Below are 19948 nucleotides of genomic sequence, written 5' to 3'. Positions count from 1 at the left end.
GAAATTCCTGGTGGATACCGGTGCTACTTGTCTTCTGTACCATCCTCTGTGGGATTACCTGTAAGCAACACCACCGTCTTAAGTATGGGTGTGGCTGGTATCCCCATGAAAGAATTTTTATCGGAACCTACCAAATTGATAATTGAAGGACAATCGGTTAATGATGAGACTTTGATAGTCTCTAAAACAACACCTCTCCCTTTATTGGGAAGACAGACTTTGTGCAAACTAGGAGCCACAATTTATTGCACAAAGGAAGGAATGTACATGGAGCTCCCTCCAAATAAAATCCATCAGTTCTATAATGGGATTGAAGAAGAGAGAAGGGAGGATAACAAAGAAAAGGCTGCCCTCTATTGTTGGCAATTGATTGGCAACTTCTATTCCCCCTTGATACACGAAGATTTACAAAACTTAAAAGCTAAATTTGACCCTAATACTGAAGAATTGATGTATATAATTTTGACAAGCTTTGAGACAGTTCAGCTTCACTGTACAGCCTGGTACACTTGTCAAAAAAGCTGAAACTTACCAGTGTTTGGTACAATCCTTTTTAAATAGAGAAGAAATAGTCGAAGCTACGCCCCGCATTTATTTTGGACCAGAAGGATTGGGAGTAGCCATCGACTTGACACCCTTACAGCAACAGCGGTTTAGGGAAGCGAACTCGACACCCCATCTGACCTTGGCTGTAAAACCGCCAGCGAAACCTGAAGATATAGGTCCGATGATTGTAGGAATAGAAAGAGAAAAACAGCAACACGGCTATCGACCTTGGGCAGTAATAAAATTACAAAGTGTTCAGATAGACTTTATCACCCACAACAGGGGGATTCTCCAGTGGAAAGGTAAAAATCATGCTTCCATTTTTAAAAAACAGCAACCCCCGGAACAACAAAGCCCTAAGCTGCCAATGGCATTGAATCAAGTATCTTCTGAACTTTGGGCAAAGCATAAGAATCATGTTGGGCAAGTACATTCTGCAGTACCCCATCGGGTACAATTGATAAAGAATGCCGTGTTACCAAGCATTAGGCAATACAGACTGCCCCCAGAGGCAGAAAATGGGATAGAGCCAGTCATTTCTGCATTGTTGGAACAAGGAGTTTTAGAAAAGACACAGAGCCCGTGTAACACTCCGATACTGCCCATACCAAAGGTTAATAGGCCGAATGAATGGAGATTTGTGCAAGATTTGAGAGCTATTAATAAGATAGTAGTCCCTATCACCCCTGTGGTACCGGACACCAACATTATACTATCTGCTATACCACCAACAGCAACTGTCTTTACTGTGATAGACCCGTGTTCAGCTTTTTTCTCCATCCCGTTAAATCAAGAGAGTCAGTATCTGTTTGCTTTCACCCACAAGAAACAGCAGTACACATGGACCAGGTTGCCCCAAGGATACACCGAAAGCCCCGCAGTATATGCAGCAGCAGTAAAAAGAGACCTCGAAGACTGTTCATTATCAGACCAGTCTGTACTGCTGCAGTATGCGGACGATTTGCTTGTGGCTTCCAGCCACGGATACAGGTGCATACAAGATTCCTTGAAACTGTTACAGCACCTATGTGAAAGAGGGCACCGAGTGTCGTTACAAAAGCTACAATTTTGTCAGACTCAAGTCCAGTACCTGGGTTTTCACATTTCTCAAGGGCAAAGGCAGCTAGGACCCGAAAGAATTCAGACAATTCAAAGGGCCACCATACCAAAGACAAAGAAGGATATCTTGTCATTTTTGGGGATGGTTGGGTACTGTAGACAATGGATCCCCGATTATCGAGAATGGGATGCGGTCCTAAGATCAGCTGCCCTAAATGATGCCCCACCCAAGGTGGAATGGACCCCAGAGAGAGAGGAGGCATTTAAACAGTTAAAGAAAGCCATTACTAATGCTCCGGCGTTGGGACTTCCGAATTATGGTAAACCCTTTCAGATGCATGTGAATGAAAAAGAAGGATTTGCAACAGCAGTACTAACCCAAGAACATGGTGGGGGAAATAGACCAGTTGCTTATTATTCGGTTTTACTGCCTCCAGTAGTAAGGGGAATGTCAGCATGTCTACGTGCTGTAGCTGCTACTGCGGTCATGGTGGAGAAGTCGGTACCTATTGTCTTGGATCATCCATGTACTGTCATTACAGCCCATGCTGTGTTATTACTTTTGAATTCAGCTGCCACACAACACTTTACAGCATCTAGAAGAACAGGTTATGAAGTATTACTGCTGTCACACCCTAACTATACCTTTCGACGTGCACCGGTAGTGAACCCAGCCACCTTTCTTCCTACTAAAGAAGTAGAGGATCCAGACCAGCATGATTGTCTGTTAACGGTGGAAGTAGCCACCTTACCAAGACCAGATTTGCTCACAGAACCCATGGACAATCCTGATCTTATTCTCTATACGGATGGATCATCACATAGGCCGTCGGATGATTTGTTTTTGGCAGGCTATGCTATTGTAAATCCCCACGAAACTGTTGAATCATTCGCCCTGCCTCCCGGAACCTCGGCTCAGGCTGCTGAATTGTTTGCCCTCACTAGAGCTTGTATAATAGCTAAAGATCAAACTGCTAATATCTATACTGATTCCAGATATGCATTCGGTGTGGTCCATGATTTTGGACAACTGTGGAAAAACAGAGGCTTTATCACCTCTGGTGGAAAGCATATTAAGCACTCTCAACTGGTGCTTAATCTATTAGACGCCATTCAGTTGCCAAGTAAGGTAGCCGTTATTAAATGTGCAGCTCACACAACCGGTGAGGATGAAGTATCAGTAGGAAATAGGAGGGCTGACGAGGCAGCCAAACAGGCCGCTTCGGCACAGGCAGACTGCCTTCAAGCAGTCTCAGTCTCCCCTCCACAGGTACTTGACATCCAACAACTTAAAACAGCCCAACAACAAGTTACTATACAAGAAGGAAGAACTTGGGAAAACCAGGGTTGTTTTCTAAAAAACGGCATTTGGTATCTGATACATGCTATTAATGCACAGTGGTATGCACCAGGAATGACAGTAGTAATTGAGAAAGTTGCTAGAACATGCCAAATTTGTCAACAAAATAACAGAGGTAAAACACCTGCTGGATATGATCATCTACCTCAACCAAGTATGCCCTTTGAAAATTTGCAAATTGACTTTGTTCACATGCCTCCAGTATCAGGTCTTAAATATCTATTAGTCATAGTAGATATGTTCACAAGGTGGGTAGAAGCGTACGCCACTAGGAAAGACGATGCCCGAACCGTAGTAAAAATTCTATTTAAAGAAATAGTACCAAGATATGGGATACCTATGGGAATCAACAGTGATAGGGGAACCCACTTCACCGGAAAAATAGTGCAGAACCTTGCAGAAGCGTTAGGGTTCCAGTGGAAGTTACATATACCATATCAGCCACAGTCCTCGGGAATGGTAGAAAGAGTAAATGGGATAATAAAATCTACCCTTACCAAGGTATGTCAGGAGACTGGACTGAAGTGGCCAGAAGCCTTACCATTAGTATTGTATACAATGAGAAACCAGAAAAACCGAAACACTGATTTGACACCACATGAAGCCTTATTGGGAAGACCAATGCCTACCGGCGTAAAACCACCACTGTCAGATGAAAAAATAGCATTAATTTGGAACGATGAAAAATCACTAAAGTATGCTCAGGCCATGTGTGAAATAGCAAGAAGTCTGCATGAACAAATAAAGCAGACACAGGTGCCCCCATCGGAAGGAAATATGCACCCCTTCAGGCCTGGAGATCAAGTGTTGGTAAAAACATTAAACAAAGAATCCTTTTCTCCTAGGTGGAAAGGACCATATCAGATAATTCTCACAACACGAACCGCTTTGAAGTTGGAAAAGCACACGAACTGGGTGCATGCGACCCGCTGTAAACATTATTTCCCCGACGAATCACAGCCGAAGGAAAAGGCATTGAACCAGGACGTACTACGGTCGCCCGATTAAGAAAACAGCCATCTTCTCGCTGAAGAACTGTACCTGCTCTTGTATTAAATATTTGGACTTTAAATTATTGCACAAAATTCACAGACGAATGTCAGAGCTCATCTGTGTGCAAGTTTGGGCCTTTATTATTTGGGTCACTGTTACTATCGTGTGGACGTGTTATTATTGTAACGACTTATTTATCTGCGTGACAGGAAATAAACCTGTCTATCTGGATGGAATTTTGTATAAACCCCCCATTAATAAATGCGTAAGCAGAGTCTACACCCTGTATGATCCTGCAGTAAAAAGAACTTATACCTTTGGGCAGTGGCAAAATGTAGACAAATATCTGTCTATGCACAAAATTGAACCCTTACCCCCTGTAATTAATTTGACCAGATTGCACAATTTGATACGGAATGACAAGAACATTGAGGAGGCTCTGTCAAAGCAAGGCAGAGACATCCACCAATTTAGAGTCGAAATGAGTTACAAGAAGGGGCAGCTAGTGAGAATCGCAGACGAAGTCACCTCTTTGACAGTACACCACTGGTGGGATGTGTTTACCGGATGGTCCCCAAAAGCTACAGCAGTACTGAAGCTTGCTATACACCCCATAGTAATCGTAGGTGTGGTTATGCTTGTATTATTAATAATCCTTTGCGGAATGTGGATAAAATTAAAAAACGTAATTAGTCAAGTAATAGGCCTGCTCTCCGAAATAGAAAGAAAAGGTGTATGCATGAAAGGAAGGTTAAGTCGCTTAGAGGAAAAGGTTGATGAAGTCGATTATCTCCAAATGCGACCCTATCCGGAAGGGTATACACCCCCTTTTGATAAAGAAGAAGATATAGGAAATTGTGTTGATCTAAAAAATAAAAAGATCAACAAGGAGGGAATTGTGGAAGAAAGAATCTATGAATCCATGGCTTATGAAAGAGGGAAGGGTTAAATTCTTTTTCTATTAGCTATGCTTAAAGAAATAATAAGACTAGAAAATAGCCACGCTTTTTAGCCTTGAAACTTACAGATGCAATTAAATGACTATCTGATATTAAAAGGGAGTCTCCTTTGATTCTGCTTATTAGACTGTGAACAGAGAAAAACTATGCAAGGACAGATAGAGTGTGTACCTCCCGAGACGACCTTTGTACTCGCGGGACGAATGAATAAGATTCCTTTTCTATTTCTGTATTCAATTTCTGTATAAAGATAAGTGCAATTTGCTTGTACGGGAGAGTTCTGCCTTGGTACGGTCCAAGCAAGCTCTCCAAGATATCTTGTTAGCTTTAGTAATAAACTTCTCTCGAAGCAACTTCTGAAAGTCTCCGCCCAAGTTAATTTAAGCTAAATATTTCCTCGACACCGATCCTTCGCATCTTCACAGCCAGGACATTCGCATGGGCAAGATTGTGGTATTTACCCATCTCTTGCGCCTCTGTAGCTACGAGTTCTCATTGCTATTAATGAGAATGCTGTGGAATACCTTACTTGATTGATTGCATCTGCGTTGGAACCTGGAGGACGGGAGTGCGCTTCGCAACACGGGAAGAGAAGGCCTCCCCACCGGAATCCCAGGCATCTCCAGGACCACCAGGTAAATTCGTTAAAATTCTCCGGTCGGAGGCGTTCGTTCGAAAGGAGCCACCGACCAGAATTTCAGGGCCATTGCAATGGTTTATTTAGACTTTGAAGAGTCAAAATGCAGTATTAGGTAGCTTAAAATTGTACAGCATAAAACATGGAATGTGCTTGAAAACATAGGAATGGATTTTAGTAAAAGTACAATTAAAGTGCAAACAACAAATCTTTAGCACAGCTCATACGGATTCCTATCAGAGACCAGAGTTAGAGGAAGAGTTCTCAGAGATGATATGGCTGGAGAAGAATTAGAATTTTAAATTAAAGCAATTCTTAAAAAGGATTCTAACATCACAGGCTACCAGATTCTTCTTAAAAATGTGACAGGACAGGCATCATCAGATGTAACATAGGTGTGGACATAATGAACATTGAAAACTCCTCATATCATTGTTCCTTCATCGCTGAGTCAAGAAATCCCTACCCAACACCATTGTGCGAACATCATCACCACAAGGACTGCAGCAGGTCAAGGAGAAGGCACACCATAACCTTCTCGGGGCAACTAGGGATCGGAAATAAATGTGGCCTTGCCAGTGTTTCCCACATTCCGAGAACAAATATAGAAAAAGGAATATTAACATAGGGGCATTTGAATGGAAAGATGACAGTACATACAAATATAAATTATGCATGGGAATGACTGGGAACAGAATTAATTTATTTCATTTAAATTGTAGATTTTAACCAAATTGGTTGGGTGCACAGTGAGAGTAGGCCTGACTATAGCTGTCTTTTCTGCAGGCTACTGATCACAGCCTGTGATTGAGTAACCCTGCGATTTCCCTTCCCACTTGTGAAAGAGGATATCAGCTTTGCTTGTACCTCCTTCTAACACACAGCTAAAATTGAATCCAACTATCTTGGAGAGTCACAGGAATCAGATAACTAACAGTATATTGCAGTGTGGACATTAGTTGCCCAGCTAGAAATCATGTTGTATGAAGGGGAAGGTGTATCCAGAGTCCAGGATGTTCAATGTTTTGTGCTGCTTGGGGGTGCAGAGGAGTTCTTAATGTTTTGGTTTCCCCCCCTCCCCCCCCCCAAAAGTGGACGAGGAGCTGAATCCAACAGTGCATTCACACTACTAGTTTAGCATCAATACAAAGCAATTTCAGGCTCCTTTTCTATGCTACCAATCGCATCCTTAAACCCCTCTCTCTGACTACCAATCGCCAACTCTCCTCTGCCCCCTCCATCCACACCTCTAACAAGTGCGAGTAGTTCATGGATTTCTATGTCACCAAGATAGAGACCATCCATTCAGCTGCTCATCCCTTCCCCTTGCCTACTAAGCCAAACCTCCCCATTGTCATGCCTTCACTCTACCTTGAATCAATCATTCTATCTTCACGTTCATATCCACAACACCCAGTCCCTGGTCCCTCAATTCCACTGCTACTAAACTTCTGATTCCCTCCCTAGTCCACTATTAGCCCATAATGTAAATGGTTCCCGTTCCTCAGGCACTGTTCCCCCTTGCTTTCATAGCCATTAACCCATACTTTAAAAAAAAAATCCACTCTCCACCCTATCTTCACGAAGTACCACCTCAACTCCAATCACCCACTCCACTCCATGGTCCTTGAAGGTATTGTTGCCTACAAAATCTGTGCCCATCTTTCCCACAATCTCCTATCTGAATTCTGCAATCAGCTTTCTGCCCCTCCCACAGCACTGAAATAGCGCTAACCAAAATCAGGAATTACATCCTTTGTGACAGCGACCATGGTGAATTATCCCTCATCAACCTCATGACACATTATCCTCCTCCATTGTCCAGCTCTAATGGACTGGAGCTTCTTGGTGATGGATAACGATGATCATCATCATCAACAACTTGTATTTATATAGCGTTTTTAATGTAATAAAACGTCCCAAGGCGTTTCACAGGAGCATTAACAAAATTTGACACCAAGCCACACAAGCAGATATTAAGGCGGATGACCAAGATGTAGGTTTTAAGATGCCCCTTAAAGGAGAAGAGAGAGGTAGAGAAGCAGAAAGGTTTAAGGAGGGAATTCCAGACTTTAGGGCCTTGGCAGCTGAAGACACGGCCACTAATGGTGGAGCAAATAAAATCGAAGATGGTCAAGAGGCCAGATTTGGAGGAGGGCAGAAATCTTGGGAGGATTGTAGGGCTGGAGGTAGTGACCGAGATAGGGAGGCTTTGGAGGAATTTGAAAACAAGGATAAGAATTTTAAAATCGAGGCATTGCTTAACCAGGAGCCAATGTAGGTCAGCGACCATAGGAATGATGGGTGAACGAGTCTTGATGAGAGTTAGAACATAGGCAGCAGAGTTTTGGATGACTTCAGTTTACGGAGGGTGGAAGACGAGAGGCCGGCCAGGAGTGCGTTGGAATAGTCAAGTCTAGGGGTAACAAAGGCATAGATGAGGGTTTCAGCAAATGAGCTGAGGCAGGGTGATGTTACAGAGGTGGAAATAGGCTGTCTTAGGGATGGGTCTGCTCTTACATAACCGATCATAGCCAACAATGGGGGCTCTTCCCACGCCTGCACGAACACCTTCGGAGTCCCCCAAGGAACTGTACTCGGGCCCCTCCTTTTACTCATCTACCTCGCCCCTTTGAGTTATCATCCAAACCCATGGTTTCAGCTTCCATATGCATGCCAATGACACCCAGACTCTACCTCCCCATGATTTATTTTGACCCATCATCTGTTTGTCCAATTATCTCCTTTTCTGTCTTCTCCACCCTCACCTCTAACAAGCGAGAGTCTTGGAGGATACAGAACTTCCTCCAGCTAAACACGAGTGAGACTGTAGCCATCATCTTCATCCTCTTTGCTGGAAAATGCCCCAGATCACCGCGACCTCAGCTAAGCGCCTCCCCCCCCCCACAGACAGCTTAAAGGCAGCGGCGGCGGCTAGATACGCCAGGGAGCAGCGCGAGCAGGTTGGTGACTGTGACGAGGTGGAACTGGGCAACTACATTCATCATCATAGGCAGTCTCTTGAATCGAGGATGACTTGCTTCCACGTCAAAAAGTTCACAGGTGTTTCAATAAAGGACCTAAAGTTCCAGGTCCGAACTAAATCTTGAGGGGTGGAAAATGCCTGTGCTTGGATTTTTTTAACATGTGATGGCCGTTGCACACCAGCCACCACACGGGCTTGACAGAGCTAGGTCTTGTCCAGTAGCAAGGGTTAACCAAGACGACTGGAGACCAACTCTGCTACACGGACCTAGTGCGCACACATATCGCAGAGTGGGCTGGCCCGTGCTACCTCTGGGCCCTCGCCTCTTCTGGACCCCAATTACATCCCTCTACAATCTCTCGCTGCTCCTTTGCCCTGACCTCGCCGCTCCTGCTGTACCTGCCCACGTTCCAATCACTGACCTGGACTTTGACGACGTCCCTTTTCACTGCCATTGATCTCCTGCTCCAGCACGTGCTGCTCCCTGAAGTGGTATACCACCAAGCTGCTCCTTCCGCTCCCCGGCCTGCTCCGATGTTGCTCGCAGACCGGGGGCCGCACAGACTGCTGGGCTAGGCTGCCACGCTGCTCCTTCTGCTCCCCGGCCTGCTCCGATGGTGCTCGCAGGCCGGGGGCTCATGCAGACGTGCATGCTGCGTTCAAGAGACAGCACGCACGTCTGCATTAGACGTCACAGGAAAGCAGGAAAGTGATTGGTTGGTGAGTTCTCTCTCCTTTCTTGCTTAATTAATTCATCCACTGTTTACTAAATAGCAGTAGTTTTTGTTTTACTAAGGGTTAGAATTCTGTGGCATTGGTGGGACTAAAAATAAAACTTACTTATTTAAATTAATTAAATACATTAAGATGGCAGGTGATCTGTCAGTGCTGCAACACGAGAGAGCTGGTGGACACCATTGAGGTCCACGGTGACCACGTCTGCGGTAAGTGCCTGCAATTTGAGGAACTTCGGCTCCGCATTGATGAGCTGGAGTCCGAACTGCAGGCACTGCGACACATCAGGGAGGGGGGAGAGTTATCTGGACACCGTGTTTCAGGGCGTAGTCACACACCTTAGGCTAACTAACTCAGATTTGGCTAATGGTCAAGGACAGGAGGGTGTGACGATGAGTGAGGAAGGTATGGGAATGCAGGAGGTAGTGATGGAGGAGCCTCAGTCCTTGCTCTTGTCTAACAGGTTCGAGGCTCTTATTCCCTTTGTGGATGAGAGCAGGGACTGCAGGGAGGATGATCAAACTGACCACAGCACCATGGTACGGGAGGCCATTCAAACAGGAGGAGTAAAAAGAAGCATTACATTAGTAGGGGACAGTATCATAAGGGGGAATAGATGCAGTTCTCTGCAGCCGTGAGCGTGAATCCCGAAGGCTGTGTTGCCTGCCCAGTGCCAGGGTTAAGGACATCACCTCAGGGCTAGAGAGGAACTTGGAGTGGGAGGGGGTAGATCCAGTTGTCGTGGTCCACGTGGGTACCAACAACATAGAAAGGACAGACAAGAAAGTTCTGCTAAGGGATTATGAGCAGCTAGGGGCCAAATTAAAAAGTAGAACCACAAAGGTAATAATCTCTGGATTACTACCCGAGCCCCAAGAAAATTTACATAGGTTAAACAAGATCAGAGAGTTAAACTCGTGGCTCAAAGACTGGTGTGAGAGAAATGGGTTTTGATACCTGGGGCATTGGGAGTGTTCCGTCAGGATGGACTCCACTTGGTACGTGCTGGAGCTAGGGTCCTGGGGAACCGAATAACTAGGGCTGCAGAGAGAGCTTTAAACTAATTACTCGGGGGGGGGGGCGGTGGGGAGAAGGGTTGAGGTGAGTAGAGACCTAAAAGCTCAAAAGAACAAGATGAAGGCAACAGAGCAGGGTAGCATTGGGGGAAATGAAAACCAGAGCATGACAGGGACAGAATCTATAAACATGAGTATCAGAAACTGGGGCCAAAGCAGGAGAAAATGGTAAGAAAACACATTTAAAACCTCTTTTTCTGAATGCACGCAGCATTCATAATAAATTAGATGAGCTGTCAGCAGAGTTACAAATGGGTATGATCTGATAGCCAGAACAGAGACGTGGTAGCAAGGTGACCAAGACTGGGAACTTAACATACCATAAGAAATAGGAGCAGGTGTAGGCGATATGTCCCCTCGAGCCTGCTCCGCCATTTAATACGATCATGGCTGATCTGATCATGGACTCAGCTCCACTTCCCTGCCCACTCTCCACAACCCATTAGCGTTCAAAAAACTGTCTATTTCGATCTTAAATTTATTCAATGTCCCAACTTCCACAGCTCTCTGAGGCAGCGAATTCCACAGATCCACAACTCTCAGAAGAAATTTCTCATCAGTTTTAAATGGGCAGCCTCTTATTTTAAGATTATGCCCTCTAGTTCTAGTCTCTCCTATCAGTGGAAACATCCTCTCTGCATCCACCTTGTCAAGCCCCCTCATAATCTTATACATTTCGATAAGATCACCTCTCATTCTTCTGAATTCCAATGAGTAGAGGCCCAACCTAAATCAACATTTCCTCATAAGTCAAACCCCCAATCTCTGGAATCAACCTTGTGAACCTTCTCTGAACTGCCTCCAAAGCAAGTATATCCTTTCATAAATATGGAAACCAAACTGTACGCAGTATTCCAGGTGTGGCCTCACCAATACCCTGTGTAACTGTAGCAAGACTTCCCTGCTTTTATACTCCATCCCCTTTGCAATAAAGGCCAAGATTCCATTGGCCTTCCTGATCACTTGCTGTACCTGCATACTAACCTTTTGTGTTTCATGCACAAGTACCTCAGGTCCTTCTGTACTGCAGCACTTTGCAATCTTTCTCCATTTAAATAATAACTTGCTCTTTGATTTTTTTTTCTGCGGTAGTGCAGGACCTCACACTTTTCAACATTATACTCCATCTGCCAAATTTTTGCCCACTCACTTAGCCTGTCTATATCCTTTTGCAGATTTTGTGCAGCCTCAACACATTGCTTTTCCTCCCATCTTTGTATCGACGGCAAACTTGGCTACATTACACTCAGTCCCTTCCTCCAAGTCGTTAATATAGATTGTAAATATTTGGGGTCCCAGCACTGATCCCTGCGGCACCCCACTGGTTAATTGATTGCCAACCCGAAAACGAACTATTTATCCCTACTCTCTGTTTTCTGTTCGTTAGCCAATCCTCTATCCATGCTAATATATTACCGGCAACCCCGTGATCTTTTATCTTGTGCAGTAACCTTTTATGTGGCACCTTGTCAAATGCCTTTGGAAGGCCAAATACACTACATCCACTGGTTCCCCTTTATCCACCGGTTCCCCTTTATCCACCCTGTTCGTTACATCCTCAAAGAATTCTAGCAAATTTGTCAAACTTGGTTTGTCCAATCAATATGGAGTTTAAAATCACCCATTCCGGGGTACTTGACAATTCGGAAGGACAGACAGAAAGGAAAAGGAGGTGGGGTAGCTCTGTTGATAAAGGATGGAATCACTGCAATAGTGAGAAATGATATTGGCTCAAATGATCAGGGTGTTGAAACAGTTTAGGTGGAGATAAGGAATAATAAGGGGAACAATTCACTGGTGGGCGTAGCCTACTGACCCCCTAACAGTAGCAACTCTGTTGGTCGGAGTATAAACCAAGAAATAGTGGGGGCTTGTAAAAAGGGAACAGCAATAATCATGGGTGATTTTAACCTCCATATTGATTGGACAAATCAAATTGGTCAGGGTAGCCTTAAGGAAGAGTTCATAGAGTGCATAAGGGATGGGTTCCTTGAGCAGTATGTAATGGAACCAACCAGGGGACAGGTTATCTTAGAACTGGTCCTGTGTAATGAGACAGAATTAATAAACAATCACCTAGTAAAGGATCCCCTTGAAACGAGTGACCATGGCATGGTTGAATTTCAAATTCAGATTGAGGGCGAGAAAGTTGGATCTCAAACCAGCGTACTAAGCTTAAATAAAAGGAGACTACAAAGGTATGAGGGCAGAGTTGGCTAAAGTGGACTGGGAAAATAGATTAAAGTATTAGGCGGTTGATGAACAGTGGCGTACATTTAAGGAGATATTTCCTAACGCTCAAGAAAAATATATTCCAGCGAGAAGGAAAGTGTGTAAAAGAAAAGATAGCCATCCGTGGCTAACTAAAGAAATAAAGGATGGTATCCAATTAAAAACAAGGGCATACAAAGTGGCCAAAACTAATGGGAGGACAGAGATTGGGAAGCTTTTAAAAGCCAGCAAAGAATGACTAAAAAAAATGATTAAGAAAGGGAAGATAGACTATGAAAGTAAACTAGCACGAAATATAAAAACAGATAGCAAGAGTTTCTATAGGTATATAAAAAGGAAAAGAATGGCTAAAGTAAATGTTGGTCCCTTAGAGGACGAGACCAGGGAATTAGTGATGGGGAACATGGAGATGGTAGAAACTCTGAACAAATATATATTGTATCAGTCTTTACGGTAGAGGACACTAAAAATATCCCAACAGTGGATAGTCAAGGGGCTATGGGGGGAGGCGGGAGGAACTTAACACAATCACTAAGGAGGTGGTACTCAGTAAGATATTGGTAATAAAGGCGGATAAATCCCCTGGACTCGATGGCTTGCATCCTAGGATCTTAAGCCAAGTAGCGGCAGGGATAATGGATGCATTCGTTGTAATTTACCGGATACTGGGGTGGTCCCAGCAGATTGGAAAACTGCAAATGTAATGCCCCTATTTAAAAAAGGAGGCAGACAAAAAGCAGGAAACTATAGACCAGTTAGCCTAACATCTATGATTGGGAAAATGTTGGGAGTGCAGCAACAGGACATTTGGAAAAGCATAAATCAGTCAGGCAGAGTCAGCATGGATTTATGAAGGAGAAGTCATGTTTGACAAATTTGCTGGAATTCTTTGAGGATGTAACGAACAGGACGGGATAAAGGAGGACCAATGGATGTGGTGTATTTGGACTTCCAGAAGGCATTTGAGAAGTGCCACATAAAAGGTTACTGCACAAGATAAAAGTTCACAGGGTTGGGGGTAATATATTAGCATGGGTAGAGGATTGGCTAACTAACAGAAACAAAGAGTTGGGATAAATGGTTCATTCTCAGGTTTCCAATCAGTAACTAGTGGGGTGCCGCAGGGATCAGTGCTGGGACCCCAACTATTTATAATCTATATTAATGACTTGGATGAAGGGACCGAGCGTAACGTAGCCAAGTTTGCTGATGATACAAAGATGGGAGAAAAAGCAATGTGTGAGGAGGACACAAAAAAACCTGCAAAAGGACATAGGCAGGCTAAGTGAGTGGGCAAAAATTTGGCAAATGGAGTATAATGTTGGAAAGTGTGAGGTTATGCATTTTGGCAGAAAAAAAAAATCAAAGAGCAAGTTATTATTTAAATGGAGAAAAATTGCAAAGTGCTACAGTACAGCAGGATCTGGGAGTCCTGGTGCATGAAACACAAAAGGTTAGTATGCAGGTACAGCAAGTGACCAGGAAGGCCAATGGAATCTTGGCCTTTATGGCAAAGGGGATGGAGTATCAAAACAGGGAAGTCTTGCTACAGTTACACAGGGTATTGGTGAGGCCACACCTAGAATACTGCATACAGTTTTGGTTTCCATATTTAAGAACAGATATACTTGCTTTGGAGGCAGTTCAGAGAAGATTCACTAGGTTGATTCTGGGGATGAGGGGGTTGACTTATGAAGAAAGGTTGAATAGGTTGGGCCTCTACTCATTGGAATTCAGAAGAATGAGAGGTGATCTTATAGAAACATATAAGATTATGAGGGGGTTTGACAAGGTGGATGCAGAGAGGATGTTTCTACTGATGGGGGAGACTAGAACTAGGGGGCATAGTCTTAGAATAAGGGGCCACCCATTTAAAACTGAGATGAGGAGGAATTTCTTCTCTCAGGACGATTATAAATCTGTGGAATTCACTGCCTCAGAGAGGTGTGGAAGCCGGGACATTGAATAAATTTAAGACAGAAATAGACAGTTTCTTTACCGATAAGGGAATAAGGGGTTATGGGGAGCGGGCAGGGAAGTGGATCCGAGTCCCTGATCGGATCAGTCACGATTGTATTAAATGGCGGAGTAGGCTCGAGGAACCTTATGGCCTACTCCTGATCCTATTTCTTGTTATATTCTGCCTCAGACTGAAAATAAACTGTTCTCAACCACAGTATTCTGTTCATCACTGAATTGAGATTTCAACCCCATAATCGCCAGCAACACAAACTTTGCCTACTTCTACCTCCGTAGCATTGCCCACCTCTCCTTACTTCAGTCAATCTGCCACTGAAATCCTTATTCATGCCTTTGTCATCTCCAGACTCAATTACTCCCAATACCCTCCTGATTGGTCTAGTGGCCTCCCATACTCTATCCTTCATAAACCTCAGTTCTTCCAAAACTTTGCCATCGATATCCTATTCCACAACCAAGTCCTGCTCAGCCCTTCATTATTTACTTAAATAATGTTCCTGCTCCCAACACCTTCAATTTTAAATTCTCATCTTTGTATTTTTCATCCACTGCCTATAATCTCCACCAGCCTTTCCCTCAAATCTCTCTTCCTATGATGCCATCCTCTTGTGTATCTCCCCTACCCCCGTGACCCCACCATTGGTATCCCTGCCTTCGACCAGCTAGGTCCCACACTCTGGAACTGCCTCCCGATACTCCTCCACCTCTATTTCCTCCTAAAAACCTGCCTCTGTGATCCTTCCTAATCTCTCCTTTGATTCAGTGTCTGTTTTTTCTACATGCCTTTGTAAAACCCTTTGGGATATTTTTTCGAAATTAAAAGGACACTATATAAATGCAATTTGTTGTTGGAGCTTAAATTGAGTGTGAAAGGGCAAACTAACTCAAAAGCAAAGAGGCATGAGTGTGTAACCAAGGAAATAAAGGAGAGTATCAAATTAAAAACCAATGCGTATAAGGTGTCCAAGGCTAGTGGGAAACTAGAAGATTGGGAAAATTTTAAACGACAGCAAAGAATGACTAAGAAAGCAATAAAGAAAGGAAAGATAGATTATGAAAAAGTAAACTTGCGCAAAACATAAAAACAGATAGTAAAAGCTTTTACCGATATATAAAACGGAAAAGAGTGACTAAAGTGACTAAGAGTGACTAAATCTTGGTCCTTTAGATGAGAAGGGGGATTTGATAATGGGAAATGTGGAAATGGCTGAGACCTTAAACAATTATTTTGCTTCGGTCTTCACAGTGGAAGACATAAAAACCATGCCAAAAATTGCTGGTCGCGGGAATGTGGGAAGGGAGGACCTTGAGACAATCACCATCACTAGGGAGGTAGTGCTGGACAGGCTAATGGGACTCAAGGTAGACAAGTCCCCTGGTCCTGATGAAATGCATCCCAGGGTATTAAAAGAGATGGCGGAAGTTATAGCAGATGCATTTGTTATAATCTACCAAAATTCTCTGGACTCTGGGGAGGTACCATCGGATTGGAAAGCAGCTAATGTAACGCCTCTGTTTAAAAAAGGGGGCAGACAAAAGGCAGGTAACTATAGGCCGGTTAGTTTAACATCTGTAGTGGGGAAAATGCTTGAAGCCATCATTAAGGAAGAAATAGCGGGACATCTAGATAGGAATAGTGCAATCAAGCAGACGCAACATGGATTCATGAAAGGGAAATCATGTTTAACTAATTTACTGGAATTCTTTGAGGATATAACGAGCATGGTGGATAGAGGATAGATGGATGTGGTGTATTTAGATTTCCAAAAGGCATTCGATAAGGTGCCACACAAAAGGTTACTGCAGAAGATAAAGGTACGCGGAGTCAGAGGAAATGTATTAGCATGGATCGAGAATTGGCTGGCTAACAGAAAGCAGAGAGTCGGGATAAGTGGGTCCTTTTCGGGTTGGAAATCGGTGGTTAGTGGTGTGCCAGAGATCGGTGCTGGGACCACAACTGTTTACAATATACATAGATGACCTGGAAGAGGGGACAGAGTGTAGTGTAACAAAATTTGCAGATGACACAAAGATTAGTGGGAAAGCGGGTTGTGTAGAGGACACAGAGAGGCTGCAAAGAGATTTAGATAGGTTAAGCGAATGGGCTAAGGTTTGGCAGGTGGAATACAATGTCGGAAAATGTGAGGTCATCCAGCTTGGAAAAAAAAACAGTAAAAGGGAATATTATTTGAATGGGGAGAAATTGCAACATGCTGCAGTGCAGAGGGACCTGGGGGTCCTTGTGCATGAAACTCTTTTGGAATTTACCTGTAAAACATAAAACATTAATCGGTGCCACCCGACCTGGATGACACACCAGACATTTACAAGGCCCCTTTTTTTTGGTGCTTTTTTTTTGTGTTTTTCTTTTTTTGGGCACTAAAATCACTTTTTTTTCCTCCAGTGCCCCCTATAAAAGGGGAGGGGGACACTAAAAGCACCGGCAATTAAAACAAATTAAACTTTAAAACGTAAAATCAAATTAAAATTTGGTTGCCGGGCGTGATGATGCACTCCAGTCCCTCCGGTGCCCACCTCTCCCGGAAGGCCGCGAGCGTACCGGTGGACACCGCGTGCTCCATCTCCAAGGACACCCTGGACCGGATGTAAGAGCGCAAGAGAGGCAGGCAGTCAGGTTGAACGACCCCCTCGACCGCCCGCTGCCTGGACCGGCTGATGGCACCCTTGGCCGTGCCCAGGAGCAGTCCTACGAGGAGGCCCTCGGACCTACCCACTCCCCTCCGCACAGGGTGCCCAAAGATCAGGAGAGTGGGACTGAAGTGCAGCCAGAATTTCAGGAGCAGCCCCTTTAAATAATGGAACAGGGGCTGCAACCTCGTGCACTCAAGAAAAACATGGAACACGGACTCCTCCAGACCGCAGAAATTGCAGGCGGCATGGGAGTCTGTGAACCGGCTTAAAAATTTGTTGCTCGGCACTGCTCCGTGCACCACCCTCCAGGCCAAGTCCCCGATGAATAGTGGGAGGACTCCCGCATAGAGTGCCCTCCATCGGGGACCCCCGCCTCCTCCGGACGGCAAGATGGTACGCCATGGCGTGTCCGGACGGCCGGCGAGGATTCCTTGTGCATGAATCCCAAAAAAAGTTAGTTTGCAGGTGCAGAAGGTAATCAGGAAGGCGAATGGAATGTTGGCTTTCATTGCGAGAGGGATGGAGTACAAAAAAGCAGGGAGATACTGCTGCAACGGTACAGGGTATTGGTGAGGCCGCACCTGGAGTACTGCGTGCAGTTTTGGTCACCTTACTTAAGGAAGGATATACTAGCTTTGGAGCGGGTACAGAGACGATTCACTAGGCTGATTCCGGAGATGAGGGGTTACCTTATGATGATAGATTGAGTCGACTGGGTCTTTACTCGTTGGAGTTCAGAAGGATGAGGGGTGATCTCATGGAAACATTTAAAACAATGAAAGGGATAGACAAGATAGAGGCAGAGAGGTTGTTGCCACTGGTCGGGGAGACTAGAACTAGGGGGCACTGCCTCAAAATACGGGGGAGCTAATTTAAAAAAACCGAGTTGAGAAGGAATTTCTTCTCCCAGAGGGTTGTGAATCTGTGGAATTCTCTGCCCAAGGAAGCAGTTGAGGCTAGCTCATTGAATGTATTCAAATCACAGATAGATAGATTTTTAACCAATAAGGGAATTAAGGGTTACGAGGAGCGGACGGGTAAGTGGAGCCGAGTCCACGGCCAGATCAGCCATGATCTTGTTGAATGGCGGAGCAGGCTCGAGGGGCTAGATGGCCTACTCCTGTTCCTAATTCTTATGACAACAGCTCCTCCAGATTCTCATTCACCTCGCTGCAGTTTTAGATGGGCCTTTGATTCCAGACTCAAAACTGTATTTACACTATAATCACTCTCCGTGCAAAATGAAACAGCAGCGTTGATACAAAGTGAGTGTGCAATGCACTAACACTTGTTCATCCCTAAAGAACAGTTTTGTTGAAATGGGATTGAGGATAAAGCGAATTTCTGCGTCACAGAATTAGCAAAACAGTAAGTGAAAAATAACAAAGTAGGAAGAAAAAAACGCATTTGGCGAATGAAGCAGAAAATCGAGCAGCTGAGACACCATGCACACAAGACATTTTTAAACGTGCTATTACCACTTACATACTATTGACCAACACTACGTTTCAAAATTTCACGGACACTATTGGGAACTTTACTCAATGGTTTGAACCACTCGGTGCACAAAATTCAACTTAATCTGCAATGTTATTCTCACAGAGAGCCTTCAGTTTTAAAAAAATCGTTAGAATTCCACTGCAGAGGTCCAATAAAAAGCAAGATGTCATCACTCAAAGTACAGATTTGAGAGGACTATGACAACAGTCGCACAACACAGCCCTAGTTCCTGCTGTGACGACGCCCTGTAAAATAACGCACTGATCATTCCGAAAGACATCACACTGAGGAATAGGCGTAAAACTACCCCAGGAGTGGCCACATCTTCTCGTTGAAAACTGACTTCACCGCGTCTCTATGAAGCGAAAATATATATTTTTTAAAACATAACAAGTACCTTATTGTATATAATTCCTTAGTACAATTAGGAAAAGTAGCTATACAAAGAAAAGTGTTACCAGTGGGCGCCGCAGCCACATTCATTAGCTCACCCAGCCCGCTCGCGCACAATGCCGACTGACACAACCTTCAGTCCTGGGGAGCGCGCCAGTCTGATTGGCCAGCTTGCACCCGCCCTGCCGCAGCCGGCCGACGTCGATCCTGTTTACCAATCCATCCAGTGGAAATGAGTATCTGTCTTACGCCAGTGAAGGGATGATGTATATGGACGTATAATTTATATAGCTGCAGTCCATTCTGCAAACTAAAAGCATTTGCCCCCATACATTTTCAAGACGATGCGAGGCAGATTTGCAAACTCTTTTCTTGTGCGGCTATATCCAGGGAAATACAACAGACACATTTAACATTTAACAAAAAAAGTGTCACTCGTAAAGAAAATAGTGCAAAATAGTAAAGCCAATTAATGAGGAAATTTCCGTTCGTAATATTTTACTCATTGTATTTTTATGTTTGCATTCTAAATGCCTTTCATACATATTCTCTAAAAAAATAGGATCTTGAAAGTAGTTTTTTTTCTGAAAGGTTCCAAAGTTACTTTGTTTTCTGTCCTCACTGATTTGCACTGTAAAGGCGTTAAACATTCTTGAGGCCTCTGCGCCCACTAATCCACCTATTACAACATACATGCGAACCGCAAGGGCAACTGTCGGTATATGATGTTCTTAAATTCTAGAATATTTGGAACCAGCGGCTGTATGCCGTTTTTCTGCATTATGGTGAGTTTTGCTCCATAGGCCCGTCGTGCTTTATTCCGTCTTTATAGAGGGGCAC

The 19948-nt window shown here is 44.2% G+C and overlaps 1 protein-coding gene across 1 annotated transcript in view; it reads right to left on the bottom strand.

The window, feature by feature from the left end:
* LOC139276152 (copine-3-like) overlaps positions 1 to 19253 on the bottom strand; it is a 102065-nt gene extending 82812 nt beyond the window's left edge. Inside the window, exon 1 of the mRNA XM_070893699.1 lies at positions 19174 to 19253. Within this exon, the coding sequence (XP_070749800.1) occupies positions 19174 to 19198 (25 nt within the window). The 5' untranslated portion in view covers positions 19199 to 19253. The remainder of the gene's footprint in view (positions 1 to 19173) is intronic.
* Positions 19254 to 19948: the final 695 nt, after the last annotated feature.

The sequence above is a fragment of the Pristiophorus japonicus genome, chromosome 1 (genome assembly GCF_044704955.1).
Source record: "Pristiophorus japonicus isolate sPriJap1 chromosome 1, sPriJap1.hap1, whole genome shotgun sequence".
Classification (NCBI taxonomy): domain Eukaryota; kingdom Metazoa; phylum Chordata; class Chondrichthyes; family Pristiophoridae; genus Pristiophorus; species Pristiophorus japonicus.
The sequence above is the reverse complement of the archived record's forward strand: the minus strand, read 5'-3'. Positions and strand labels throughout refer to the sequence as shown.